Source organism: Oreochromis niloticus, linkage group LG6 (genome assembly GCF_001858045.2).
Source record: "Oreochromis niloticus isolate F11D_XX linkage group LG6, O_niloticus_UMD_NMBU, whole genome shotgun sequence".
Taxonomy (NCBI): Eukaryota; Metazoa; Chordata; class Actinopteri; order Cichliformes; family Cichlidae; genus Oreochromis; species Oreochromis niloticus.
The window spans coordinates 22,525,221-22,539,241 of record NC_031971.2 but is presented as its reverse complement, the minus strand read 5'-3'; the positions used below and the strand labels follow the sequence as shown (position 1 = coordinate 22,539,241).

The following is a 14,021-nucleotide window of genomic DNA, read 5'->3' as shown; positions in this document are numbered from 1 at the left end:
GGTTATTATTAAGTAATATGCCACATTTAAAGGGAGGCAAATAAAACAAACTACATATTTTAACACATATTTTTAACACAGTTACATGTACTGTAAAATAAATTTAAAAATTGCAGTCAGGCCTACAGTAACAGCTGCCAACTTCATTTCTAAAGAAAATCTGAAACTGAATTTATTTAGTGAGAAGCGTATTTTCTCACTTACATATACAGTTGCCTTTTTCATTTTTTTAATTTTCTTTTTATTGACTGTCTTTGCATCTCATGACCTCTTGTTCGTTTCTTTCTATTCCCTATTTGTTTCTTTGTAACATAGAAAATGCTAAATTAAAAAAAAACAAAGCCCATATTTATATAATTAAAACTTGATGAATTCCCCTTTTAAAAACAAAACACTTTGATCAAGTTTAACCTTACCCTGCTTTGGTCGTCCTGTAACAGCCATCTTGTGAAGGTGGGCTCTCACCCACCATGGTGGGCATGTGAATCTCAAAGTCTTTGGGGACGTTCTGTATGTTTGGCTCGGTGAAACTCACTCTACCTGAGGACAGAATGAGCCGAGTCACTGCAGGCTTCATATTTAACCTAAAGGGAAAATGTATTTGACAGCAGTGAAATCTCAGAAGTCTTCGTGTGCTGGTGTTTGTGTTTTACCTGTGGCTGTGTGTGTTTGAGCGATGGGGTATATCCTGTCCATCTCCAGTGTGGGGTGGTATCGTTTTTCCCTCTGCAGAGGGAAGACCACTTTAGTCAAGGCGTTAGTGATGCGTCTCCACTCCAGAATTACACCTGGCAACGTGTGCAGCGGGCGAAGTTTCTCCAGAACATCCTGCTTCGAGAAATAAATGTTAAGAGTTACGAAGCCAAAATAATGATTTACAGTTTTATAATATAATAAATAAGTTTCCTGACAGCAATTAGGTGCAGCAGCAACATTAATTTGGTGAAATGCGAAATTGCTTCACCTTCGTGGTGCTGAACTGTTTCCCAAGTCGCACTCTGCCACCTGCCCTCCTCGTGTATCCCAGGGTTTTCTTACTTTTTGATCCACCTACATCACCATTTGGAGGTAGGTGGAGTTCTAAGAACAACACCTGTGGCGTACATGTGAGCACACACAAGTTCAGAAGTCTTACGCTTTGCGCAGACTAATTGGCAATTTTACTCAAAAACGTAGCCGGGATCGAGAAGAAGTGTCTGACCTGTGCAATGTCATCGACGCAGGTGAGGGAGAAGCTGTGTCCAGCCAAAGCGTAAGCTTCAGATTCCAGCGCAGACAGTTTGGCTTGCATGACGTGTTTTTGTCGCTCACACTCTTCAACACTGAAGCCGACTCCGTTCAGTTCCAGCAGGGCCAAACAAACCTGGGAAGGCATCTCTATGCTCCTGAAGAAATCTGACATATATGTACATTATTGTTAAACAAATGTCTAAACACATATTTCTGAACACATGGAGTGTGAGTCTCTATACCCAGTGTGCCCTCTTTCTCTAGCATGCCGGTCAGATGGTTCATGACGGCGTGTATGAGCACGCTTGTGGTTGCCGCCCTAACACGGGAACAGTGTGAATGTGCATTTCCAAGTCCGTCCAGCAGCGGTAACTCTTCTGGACAGTAGACAGTGACCATGTTGGGTAAAGTCCTCTCCTCACTGCCAGGGTCCAGCAGCCAACACGCAACCTGTGATAGATATTCACAACTTCAGCATGACATTTATTTTCTTTATCAGTTTTTTCCCTCCAAGCAAGGCAGCTGTATTTATTGACATAAACCTGTAATGTTATTAGGGTATCTGAGACAAAATGGACATTTATTTTTATATATTGCTGAGAAAATATGTTGATAAGTATAAGCAGAGATTGTATCTCTCAGCTGACTTGGAAAAGACTTGATATCCCCCTGGATGAGCTGGAAGATGTGTCCGAAATGAGAGAGAAGTCTGGGCTTTTCTGCTCATACTGCTGCCCCCACGATCCGACCCCGGATAAGCAGTAGGAGCTGGATGGATGGATGGATCGTCTCTTATCGTTTATAATAAATACAAAAAGTCTCAAGGTGTCAGCCTTACATATTACCAAGGTGCAATCACAAAACCTTACAGGTTGAGATCAAAATGAAAGTCTAATATGAACTGCACTTGAATGGAGAAGTTTCAGGTTGCACACGTGACTTCAGTGTTTTTCTGTTTTCTCACCTTTGGGTCTTCACAGTTTCCTTCCAAGCTGATTCCACAGCTCAGTACAAGCGTCTTGTACACCTGTATGATGTCATATACAACTACCGCACGCACTTCATGACCAGCTGATTGGCTGCTCAGACAAGCTTTCACCTGCTCCAGCCTCTCATTTACTGGCAAGTCATTATCCAGTGGAGGAGGGGCCAGACTGGAGCTCAGGCCTAAGGGAAACGCAAACAAGGTCAACTGAGAAAACACTGTTAAAGAGCGAGCTGATAACATCGACCTGCATGTATTTTTCGATCACTACCTTTGCTCTGCTCTTGCTGCAGAGATACATAGTATGCGTCTCTTCCTCCCCAGCATACAGACAATCCAATCAGAACAAGCCCTTCGCTGTTCCTTAATGGAAATCCATCAGGCGTGTTCAGCCTGTGCTGAGATTCTGACCCTGCACAGAAAATAAATGGATGAAGTCACTGATCTCATCACAGGCTAATTTAGTGGTGTTTATGCTAACGAGAAAAAAAATACAGGTGCTAAAGAAATCTTGTCAGATGATGCAAATATATGGAGTGCCTTGGAACTGCTTCACCCTAAATGACTCTTCAGTTACCTCTGTTTTGTTTCCCTCCTATTTCCCCCTCAGGCTGCTCTGTCCTTTCACAGGCCAAAGCCAGAGAGTAGTGCTGTTTTGTTTTCCACTCTTTAATGAACGTTTCAAAGAGGCGCCTGTCGCTTGCCACGTCTATGATGGAGAAAGTCCCGGAGTTGCTAGAACAGACAGATGCATCCTGGGACAGCTGAAGTGTGAAGCTTTCGTGAAACACAGGTGACTCTGTATCAGAGGGAGGCTGTGGCTGTGGGGAGGATGGAGGAGCAGAGTGTCGGGGAGGGAAGAGGGTCTCGCTGGTGGATGTGGTTTTCAAATTTGACTGCAGAACAGTTGTTAGTTCAGGGTTCGGTAGCGTCTGTGGTTCCTGTCCACATTTTTGGTGGTGATCAGTTGTTGATTCTAGACTCTTATTGTCAGAAGCAGAAACTACTGATCGAAGATTATGGTTTCCTGTGGGAGTTTTAGGACATTTTGCAATTGCCAATTTTTTTTGAAAGCGACTTGACGGAGTCGACTGGTTCAGTGGCGACTGGATGGACGAGGTGGTCAGCTTTACTCTCGGTGTAACAGGTGGTGTTTCCTGAGTTGGGGGAATGAGGTCACCAGCAGATCCTGGTCTTTCTAGTAAATTTTCACTGTCACTTCTTATAGGTCGTCCTTCTTGAGAGTTACTTGAAGCAGCAGATTGCTGTAACTTCTCCCTCTTTTTGCCTGCTTGCTTCGAGGACTCTGGTATCAGTGGAGCACCAGCTGTGTTTGCAGCAGCAGCAGCGTGCGTTTGAATGACTGTGAGGCCTTCTGTTGTGTTTTGCAAGGGCTGGTCAGACATGCTAGGCCAGCGGTCAAAGATCTCTTGTAAACCAGGGCTACAATCAAATGCACTCTCTGGAGCATTTTGCAGAAAGGGTTGTTTAAAAACTGCATTATGTGACAATATGGCATCCATTTTCTTTTTGTTTTCCCTCTCTTCTCCTTTAGTCTCTACATGTTTTGCATTTTCAACATCTTCAATACCTATTTCCTGTCTCCCTCCTGGTTTAACACTTTCTTGTGTGCTACGTTGTTTAATGTTTTTTAGATGACCTCGATTTTTCTCATCATGTTCATTTTGAGGTGTAGTAGTGAGTTGTGGCTGCATCTGGCAGGGCTGTCCTTCACACAGAACATTCTCTTCTGGGTTCACTTGCTCATGCTCTTGTTCAGTACCGTCTGCTTGTCTGAACAAACTCTGCCTTTCCAGATAGTGTTCACCGATCAGCAGCGAGTCACCCCACTCTGACAGGTTAAAGAAAGACTCGCCCCATTGGATAGCCTCTTGCTTCTCTGCTTCCTGGTTGGCAAGAAGCTCACTGCGTCGTCTCTCCTGGGTCGATGAAGCACGCTTTCCTTTCACCTCCTGGCTTATAGATTCCTCCTCATCTGATTGGTCAGGGATCTGGTGTGGGCTCAGATCTGCCAGCAGAGGGCTGTGATATAAGCTGTCAAAAAGGAAGCTACTGCTTCTGTTAAGACTCACAGAAGAGGTCTGATTAGGATCCGGGGCCTCATCATTAAATGCACCTTCATTTTCATCTTTATCCATGTTATCACCACCTCCTGGCTCAGGGGAAATCTTTGAAAAAGGAACCAACAAGTATTTATAAAGAAGATCATATTCACACAATTCTAGCATAATATATGTTTCCAGTCTCTTACCTGATGGCTGGTATTGAGGATGAGCTCCATCTGGCTATCTGTGAGAGAAATATTGAAGCTGGGGTGTGCTCTGTCTGGCCCTTTAAGTCCATTTGTTCTTTCATGTCCATTTTCCTCCAGACCTGCAGCTACTTCCAACAATTTATCTTCTCTTCTCTTTTTTGTTTCAGCTGCCTGATCCATACATCTGACCTCCTCATCTGTCTGTTGAACAATGATTCTCTCTGTCTGAGTGTCCAGTTCAAAGCTGTCACCAAAACTCTCTTCTCCCATTTTAACATCCCCCTCAATTTCATCATCTGTCTTATCTCCTCCGTAGAGCTCAGGAGATGAAAACTTCTCTCTGCCATCCATCCGTCTTCGCTTGGCCTCAGGAACAGCGGCAGAGGAGTCAGAGAGGGGAGAGTTTAATGAGTCTGGATTTGTAGGTGCAGAAGTACGAGGAGGGGTTTCGTGCATAGGGCGAGGGGCAGGAATAGTTACTAGCAGCTGACCTGAAGGAGCTGAATTTTTGACTGAAGAAACTATTGCAGGTTTCGAGTGTGACGTTTCTGCGGTCTCAACGTTATCTTGCAGACTTTTGTCAGTCTGTATGGAGTGCAGGACTTTTCTTAAGGCTCTCTTCAGTATACCAGGCTGCACAGGTGAAACAGTAAGCCCTGTGGTGCAGTCTCCTTTCACTGTCCTTGTGGAAACAGTTTGCTGTTGTTCTGCCCGTGATATTGGGGCTCTAAAACGTGGAAGCAGTATTGGAGAAGGTGAGGCCTGAGGCTGTGGTCCCGGTGCAGGCACAGGCAGGGGGCTAGATATAATCTCAGCCAACTCCTGTGTTAGGCTCTGTTCAGGAACAGACTGATTTACTCCATCTGCGTCTCTTTCTTTTCGCTTTGCTTTGTGGCACTCCTTCTCTTCCTGCTCTGACCCTATGTTCTCTGCGTTTTCACCTTGATTTTCTGCGGCATTTGTTATTGATTTCTTTGTCACTGCTTTTGATGGTTCATTTTTTCTTTCCACTTTAACTTCACTGTTTGCTTCCCCGAATCCTGGGTCAGATCTGCCTTCCTTTCTGGGATCTTCCAATATTCTCTTTGATTCCATCACTCCTAACTCTTTGCCTGCTTCCCTTTTTTGCCTGCTGTTCCTTCCCTCCATTTTCACTTCAGACATCTTTTCATCACTTTTAAAGCCTTCCCTAATCTCTTCTCCATGATCATTGTTTGTCTCTGGTTCTTGTGCACTGAGACACGAGGAGGACGAGGTGTCTGAATCCCCAGAGTGATGGTCATCAGGGCTGTTTACAGCAGGAGCCCCAGGAGGAAGACTTGTAGGATCCCACTGAATTCCTAACTGGGCCAGGTCTTCTTGAAGAAGGAGCCTTGCCTCAGACACTATCTCAACAGCTGCCTCCTGTTCTGTGAGAGCCCGTCCACCGGTCACCCAGACACATCGGAGGCTTCGTCTCTCAGCTGCCTCCACTTCACTCTCATCCACTGCACGCTTGGAGCTGATGAAGGCAGACAGTACAAGACTGGTTATAGGTTATAAAGTTTTCAGGAGATTATAACTTGAGTGCATACCTTTTGAAATTGAGTTTGAGTTTAGATGGTTTACCACACCTGTTATCACATTAGCTACTTTACAGGGGGTAACTAAAACTTTTGATCTGTGAGAGACTGACTTGGACCTAAAGGTTGGTAGTTTAAATTGTTTTTTAGTTTGATTCAAAGTGCAGTTGTTCAATTGTTATTCCTTTTTTTTTTTAGACTGATGTGCATATAATTATGTTCCTCCTGTAAGCGCATCAGGATTATTTAGTTGCATTAACTTTAAAAGTTATTAATAAAAAAAATTAATCAAGTTCAGATTACACTGATTAATATCTCGGCAATATTATTTTTCTCTGTTTTTCCAGCATCGTTCTGCAACATTTACCAGGTCACAGTTCTTGAGAAATGGAGCACAGGCAAAGGAAAAACCCAATAAATATTTCTGCAGACCCAGGTCGCTTTCTTTAAAATTGCCAAAAAATGAAAAATGCACTGGCCTTGATGGAAGCAGTCTTATGTGCCTTATGCACCACTAAGATGCTCCGCCCACCCCCTTTTTTCCCATTTAATCCTTAAATCCCTTTTATGCAGTATGTAGCACATTTGAAAAAATGTATCAGATTCGCTGATTAAAAATTTCAAAAGCAATGCCATTATTTGCCTAGACAGCAGAACCAAATAAATGCCATTCTTCAGTGACCTATCAGGGACTTCATATCTTTAACACAAATACACACCTACCTCTTAAATGGGATGGCATTCCGCAGGGCTTTCTCAACATCAGCTACGGTGGCCCTGGCCAGCTCTGCGACAGTGCAGAGGCCTTGGGCGTAGAGCGCTCTGGCTCGAGTTGCATTCAGAAGGGAAACTCTGACCAGGTCGACCAGCTCCCTCTGGACTCCAAAGCTCAACCTGGTCTGGTACTGGGATAAAAGCAGTTCCATGTTGTGCCAGCCGAGACGCTTGCAGAACACAGTTACCATACCTGAGGGAACACATTTACATGATTAGTTACCAACATGTTGCTTTTTGTTCTGTTTTTCTTTCTTTTCTTGTTGTGATTACACTGATCACTGATTCAACAGCATTTAGATCCATCCTGACTCAGCGAAACGTCTGAGGCACACTGGGACCAAATATGTTAACATGAATTACCTTAGAAAATCTCATACTAACCTGACTGAAAAACATGGACATCTATGAATGATGGATACATGTCTATAAGTTATGTATATAGGTGCAGAAACACATTTAAGTTGTAGTGGAGATAAGTCTCTCCTGCATATCTACCACTCAGAAGTGTTCCTGCCTCTTGTATTGAGTTCATATTCTTGTTAATGTTCTGTTTAAAGGTAAAGTTTTGTCACAAATTGAAAGGGTGCATATTCTAAAGTGTAACGTTTTCTCTGCTGCAAGCCTCAGAAAAGCTTTACGCTCAAGCCTCCAGAGGCACTGGAACAACTTTTCTTAATCTCGTAAGTATCTACCTGCATATGTGGAAGCGGACTGCTGGAGAGACTGTAACTGGCCACGACTGCAGTTGTATTTGTTTGCAACGGTTCCCAAAGGCACCTCATTCACCAGATCCTGCAGTACAAGAGTTGTGAAAAACCTGAGAGCAAGTGAAAGAAAAGAAGATGGGAATTACAAAGCATTCAGTCAAACAAAAGAATATACCTTTTCCAGTAATGAAATATATCCTTTATTTGTTTTGGGGTTGGGTTTTTTTCCCCGTGCTTCTCATATGAGTCAGCTTTTAAACAAGGGCCGCAATGGTGTGAATCACTATGCACACAATGAACAATATAATGCAATCCAGTACTAAACCCTGATTCATCAATAACATTTCAAGGTTTGCAGCAGTTTGAGGTTCTGAAAACGTGAACTGAAAACTAAATGTAAAGGATATTCAGCAAGTATATGTTATACACATTACTTTGAAACTATAATAAATGTGCTTTACCGTTTATGAATAGCCATTTGTCTGTGCTGCTTTTCTGTCTTGGCAACAAGTTTCCCGCTCACAGATCGTGCCAAAAAGCCTTCCTGGACGCCAACCAGTTCTGCTACTCTCTTCATCGATGATGACAGCTGCTCCCACAGACAGAAGAACTGATACCAATCTATGGTGGTCCACTCTGCGTACAGTGGAGTGATCTGAGGAGAATTTGGACACAGTATTTCAAATATTTAGATTTGGAGGAGCAGTGTGGAATTTTAAGAGAGGTGTCCTCTCAAAATATTTTTGTTACCTATAAGAAAGTTAGGATTTAAGCACCATTAGGCATGTATCAACAACCTTAAGAGGTAGCCAACAGAAAATGTTCCAGCAAGTTTTAATATATGTACCAGGTACAAAATGTGCAAATCATTTTCCAGGACAAAGCCCTTCATGGCCCGCTGCAGGTCTGCAAATATTCCTAGAGCCTCAGGAGGAGATAGGGAGGAAGAAAGGGTGGCGGCGCCAAGTTGAGTTGGACAGTACCGCTCATCTGGGTATGCAAAGACATGGACAGAGAGCATATAATTCACTGAAAATCTGATAAGAAAATGATACTAGGATCAAAGAAAGTAAAGGAATCACAGTGAAATTAGTCTTTTATCAATTAACTGTGAAAACAATTTTTTTTAAATCTTGAAAACAACTATTTGAAATATATGTTTCTACCAGAACATAATATTATTGAAGGCCTATTCATCATGCACCAGTTTAGCAGTGATATGAAAGGGGGAAGGATGAATACTCCAGAATATTATCAAAACTGTGGCATTACCTTGTCCATCTTTTTGAATGTTAATAAATTCATTCTCCATCAACCATTCAACACAGGTCTCAATAGAACCTTTACTGGTCTCTTCTTTGGAGACTTTTTTGCCGTGACATTTCATGCTGGCAGCCAGAAGTGAGCATGAAGCATACAATCTCACATCTTGTGGAGTGCTGGCTACGCCTCCAACGATTATCTGTGTGTCAGAATGACGGGAATAAGGAAGACAAAACAATTACAGACATCTTGACGCAGCTGCTGGTTTAGTCACTGTGAGGTTAGGTAAAGTACATTGACCGTACATCAGTTAAACTAGTCCAATAGCTGTTATAAAAGAAGGAAATAATCTACTTTAAGCATAACTTGTTACTATTTCTACCAGTTTGAATAATAATCATACCTCCAGGATGGCTCGTAGCATGCTAGTGGTAACACCTTCACCCTCTCTTCTCACCAGGCAGCTGCTGATTGGCTGAAGAGCACCTTTAAGCAGAGTGATACCTTTCTGACGCTCTGCCTCCTTACACACCAGCACACTTTCACCTGGAAGGAAAGGACAAAATGATAAAACACAAAAAAACCTCTAATTTTCATTCAATTTTGCAAACAAAATAAACTTCATTCATTCATGAAAGACTTCCCACACCTGTAGTGTCAATTCCTTTTCTCCCTGCTCGTCCTGCCATCTGTTTGTATGTGAGCGGGTCCAGCAAGTGACCGTTGAATGTGGGAGTTCGAATGATGACTCTGCGCGCTGGGAGATTAACCCCTGATGAGAGGGTCGAGGTGGCAGCCAGGACTCTGATCATGCCCTGGCGAAAAGCTCCCTCCAATACGTCACGTTCATCAAATGTTAATCCTGCAGAGTCAAACATTAACTCATATATACATACTAAAAAAAATATTGCATTTAGTCTAGAACAATGGTTCTCAAACTGCAGGCCCCAATGGGGGACCAACCAGGTGACCAATAAGAAATTAAACTAAGTTGATTTAATATAACGATATAAGGAATTATTGACAAAAGTTGTTGAATGTGGGGCCATCAAATTATTTTACAAAGTGGGGCATGCTAGAAAAGGTTTAAGATCCAGTGGTCTAGACTCAGCTGTGGTTAAAAGGATTGCATAAATGTGTTCACCAGCATGGTGGAAGGCCACGCCCCATGGCACAGTGCGCTGCAGGATGGGGTCCAAACCAGCTGGAGTTCGTCTTAATTGAGCTATTACATCTACTAGTCCCTCCTGATCCAGACGCACTGGCTGAGGCTCAGCTTCGCTCTGACGCTCTGAGAAAAAACATACCAAACATACCACACCATAAAATTTTAGATAAAATTCTATGACTCAAATATAATAAATTCATTAAAAAACTGAATGTGCATATCATAACATGCTGCAAAAACAGGCTATTGTTCTATCTCATTCTGAAATATGTATTTAAACTTCACAAACCAGCATGTCTGAGGTTGTAAAACTCTCTCGCGATAGTATCTGCCAGTTTCTCACACCAGTTCTTTGAAGGGCAGAATAGCAGCACGCAGTGGCCCTCTCTCACTGTCTCATAGCACAAGCTCACTACGTGGTCATCATCACCCTATGACGGAAAGAATCTGTTAATATACTACTATTCATGACAAACTACGTCTCATCTCTGGACTTTACTCAGTTACCTTAACGTGGAGTGCAGGGGTAAAATGTCGGACCACAGAGAGGCTCTGGTCATAGATGTTGCAGCCCACCTTGAGGTGCTCCTGCAGGGGTACAGGTCTATAGTCTGTCTGGTACAGCTCTGCACCTAACCAGCTAGCCAGGAGCGAGAGGTTTGGCAAAGTGGCACTCATACCGATTATTTGAATGCCCTCAGAAAGAGACCTGCAGAAAGACTAATTAACACTTTTGGCAGAGGAGTATGATTTTTAAAGACTGCACATTCAGAAAAGGTCAGGCAAAAAATAAAAATAAATGGCACAGACCCTGTGCTGTTCTGCTTCTGTGCAATGTAGCGGATTTTAGTTAAGAGCAATTCCAGCAGGTATCCTCTTCCAGAATCTCCAACCATATGCAGCTCATCTACTACCACCATACCTTGAAGCACAAAAATAACAAACTCATTTTCTATAAATTATATCAATGAATGAAAACAATTAGGACTGCAAAGCAATAATATCTTTTAGAATTTAGTATTTCTGTATTTAGTAATTTACTGTAGTGTATTGACTTTGTTAAATTACTTCTTTGATTTCAGTTTATAAAATACCTACAAATAACCCAAAGGTGTTTGGTTTACACTGATAAAAGTGAGAAAAGAAGGAACTTCTTAAACTTGAAAAGCTGCAGTTAAGCAAATGTTTGACATGACCGTCAACTGACGACACAATAGTTCAACTGTTTCAGTACTAGCAGCTATAACAAATATATTACCTAGAAGAGTCATACTATTCTCTTCAATAAGTCTGTTAATAAGAGAGTTGGCTTTTTCAATGGTGCAAACAGCAACATCCAGAGCTGTGAACCCTCCAGCAGCAGAGGTGCTGCCCATGTACCCCTCCACCCGAACTCCTGCCTCTTCAAATATGCTCTACAAGATAAGATACACAAATGTGTTAGACTGAGACATATACACAGAAAACACTTTGTCCATAACCATATGCATGAATTTCTCTGTTCACTGCTCGCGCACCTGAAGGTAATGCATCTTCTCTTTTGCAACAGAGACAAATGGCAGGATGAAGAGAGCTTTTCTTTTTGTCTCCAACACACGCTTTAACATCAACAGCTCTGACACCAGAGTTTTTCCAGCACTAGTAGGGGCTGAAATAAAAAAAACAACAACAATAATAATAATAATAATAACAACAACAACAATAATAATAATAATAATTGAAAACATTTTCCCAACTGATATGCCTTTTTCCTCCTCTCTCCCCAAGACCCACTTTAGAAACCTTTAACCTTAAAGAGGGCAGTTTGAGATCATAGAGGAGAGAATAAAGAAATAAAATGGTGAGATTCTTACCAGAATACACCAGGTTACCTCCCCGCAGCACCTGTCCAACAGCAAGGCACTGTGCCTGCCACTCAAACATCCGAGTCACTCCATGTTTCTGGTATCGATCCAGCACAGGTTTTGGTAAGCCCCAGCTGGAAAGCAACAGCTTTTCAGCTTGGTCAGGAGGAGCACACAAGGCAGGACCTACAGTAGGACACAAGGTATTACACATGGTATTGAATCAAAATCTTCAATGCTTTGTTTAAAACAGATATGTGATCATGTCACACACATGTCAAATATAAATGCAGTTTAATGAAACAGTCCAAATCTGGGCACACATGAACAGGAAAGCCATTCATACAAGTTGCAAAACTGGTTTACTAAAAGGATAAAATAGGCACCTGCTGCAGGGCCTCAAAACTGTGTTCACTGATCACACCACTGTCTTTGATTATATTCAATATGAGGCAACTTTATTTTATTTGGGCCTTTTTCTTCTTGTCTTCATGCCTTTCCTTGTCTTATGTAAAAAAGTTTTAACTGCTTTGTTGGTGATTGGTGCTACACAAACAAAATCCCCTACCTCATTTCTCATCTAAGGGGAAGCAGCTTGGAAATGTTGCTATGATATGTATGCTATGAACGTTGATATTGAAACCATGTTCTGAAGAGGGTTTACTTATCATATCAAATTTTACAACCTTGATTATTTCTGTGAACATTCCTGAGCTGTATGCAGTAACACAAACAATAGTTCTTCCGTGTTTTGTCCAGCAGCCAGCTGAATGGTTTATCTAGCTCGACGGTTTTATGTCAGTGCCTGGTGTACTTTACCTGGATGAGGCAACGTGTCACTGAGAGTACTGAGCTCTAAGCCGCTGGGGACTGTGAGCACAGAAGCAGACTGATTCTGTAACGATCGCTGGAGTTTGGCCCTCTTCATAGCTGCCGCAAGACGGGTGGGGCTGAACAAGATGTAGTCCCTGGATAGATGACCTTTCTTACTTGACCCACTTTTGTCTTCGTTAAAAGGAGAACTCTTTCTTTTAGACACAAGCTTCTGGCTGTGGAACGGAGCAAGAGAGAATATGTTGACAGAAGCAGTTCAGGAGGACATTAAAGAAATAATACAAAAGCTAGAAAAGTTAAAACACACATGCTGGATCTGCCTGCTTTCTGACTGTTTTGTGTGTTCTGGCAAGCTACAACGTTGACACAGGCAGAAGCAAGCTTTGAAGTAGTGCTCTGTGGATGTTCCACTTCCTCTGAGTCCTCACTGAAGAGAAGCTTTTGAGCAAGCTCTTTGCAGTCAGCTCTCCATCTGGCTCGCTTGCTATCCCCTCTAGGCTCACAGACTCCATCCAGAGAGCAAGGGTGTCTGTGGGATCCTTTGTCTGAGGGGTGAAAAGATGCTCCATCTCTGACCTGCACCAAATCTCTCTCATTTTCATTTTGTGCAACTAGTGCAAGGGGGTGTAAAGGGGCAAAGGGAGTTGATGCTGATGATGGTCTTTCCGGGGCACGTCTGTTTACTGCGGGCTCCACAGCGTCTAGCGCCTGCAGGACCTCTTCACTGAGAGCTAAAGTGGACTCTCCCAGCAGAAACACAGCTCCTCCGTTCTAAGACAAAAAACAATACTTATGATTTATTTGAATCAAAGAAGGAAAGAGAGAGTAAAATAAGCTGTCACACTCACCGTGCGGTTGTCTTTGTTGCTGTTCTGTGATCCGTTTGTTTTGTCTGACAGGCTTGTTTTCTGTCTGTCTCCGTTTGGTGGCTCATCATGAGCTTGGAAGCTGTGCGCAGAAATAAGTACATTCATTACTACAACACGTACGACTGGCGATTATATTAATATTGGTGTCTCCAAGCAACAGCTGACTGTTCATAAATGTCATTGCAGATAAATGAAGTGAAACAGGTTACTCGCCTTGTTTTCTTTTTGACCTGGTGCTGTCCCATGTAGCTCCTCTTTTTCTGAGGACCCGAGGTGTTCATGCTGAACAAACTGCAGAGGTTTTAGTGAACGCCCGAGTAAATGGATGTGAATTAACATGACATAAATTTACCCTCGACACAGGCTTATAAACTCAATTTGATGTTTACAAAACAAAAGAAAGCAATAGCCAACTCTTAAGTAATTATTTTAGTAGTTAAAAAGAAACAATAACAAAACTTTAGTTTGATAAACAAATCTCAAATCAAAAAGACCGCCGGAGCGCCA

General features: G+C 42.4%; 1 protein-coding gene across 1 annotated transcript in view; it reads right to left on the bottom strand.

Annotated features, from left to right (window-relative positions):
* polq (polymerase (DNA directed), theta) overlaps positions 1-14,021 on the bottom strand; it is an 18,211-nt gene extending 4,190 nt beyond the window's left edge. The window contains exons 1-27 of the mRNA XM_013275718.2: positions 13,728-14,021; positions 13,494-13,593; positions 12,953-13,416; positions 12,631-12,860; positions 11,821-11,997; positions 11,485-11,615; positions 11,226-11,382; positions 10,778-10,889; positions 10,475-10,676; positions 10,257-10,398; positions 9,944-10,090; positions 9,449-9,661; positions 9,203-9,345; positions 8,809-8,998; positions 8,384-8,526; positions 7,998-8,191; positions 7,522-7,646; positions 6,776-7,019; positions 4,488-5,991; positions 2,793-4,404; positions 2,487-2,627; positions 2,195-2,397; positions 1,473-1,680; positions 1,202-1,395; positions 965-1,093; positions 654-828; positions 417-540 (exon numbers count right to left, since the gene is read on the bottom strand). Of these exons, the coding sequence (XP_013131172.1) occupies positions 417-540; positions 654-828; positions 965-1,093; positions 1,202-1,395; positions 1,473-1,680; positions 2,195-2,397; positions 2,487-2,627; positions 2,793-4,404; positions 4,488-5,991; positions 6,776-7,019; positions 7,522-7,646; positions 7,998-8,191; positions 8,384-8,526; positions 8,809-8,998; positions 9,203-9,345; positions 9,449-9,661; positions 9,944-10,090; positions 10,257-10,398; positions 10,475-10,676; positions 10,778-10,889; positions 11,226-11,382; positions 11,485-11,615; positions 11,821-11,997; positions 12,631-12,860; positions 12,953-13,416; positions 13,494-13,593; positions 13,728-13,795 (7,472 nt within the window). The 5' untranslated portion in view covers positions 13,796-14,021. The remainder of the gene's footprint in view (positions 1-416; positions 541-653; positions 829-964; positions 1,094-1,201; positions 1,396-1,472; positions 1,681-2,194; positions 2,398-2,486; positions 2,628-2,792; positions 4,405-4,487; positions 5,992-6,775; positions 7,020-7,521; positions 7,647-7,997; positions 8,192-8,383; positions 8,527-8,808; positions 8,999-9,202; positions 9,346-9,448; positions 9,662-9,943; positions 10,091-10,256; positions 10,399-10,474; positions 10,677-10,777; positions 10,890-11,225; positions 11,383-11,484; positions 11,616-11,820; positions 11,998-12,630; positions 12,861-12,952; positions 13,417-13,493; positions 13,594-13,727) is intronic.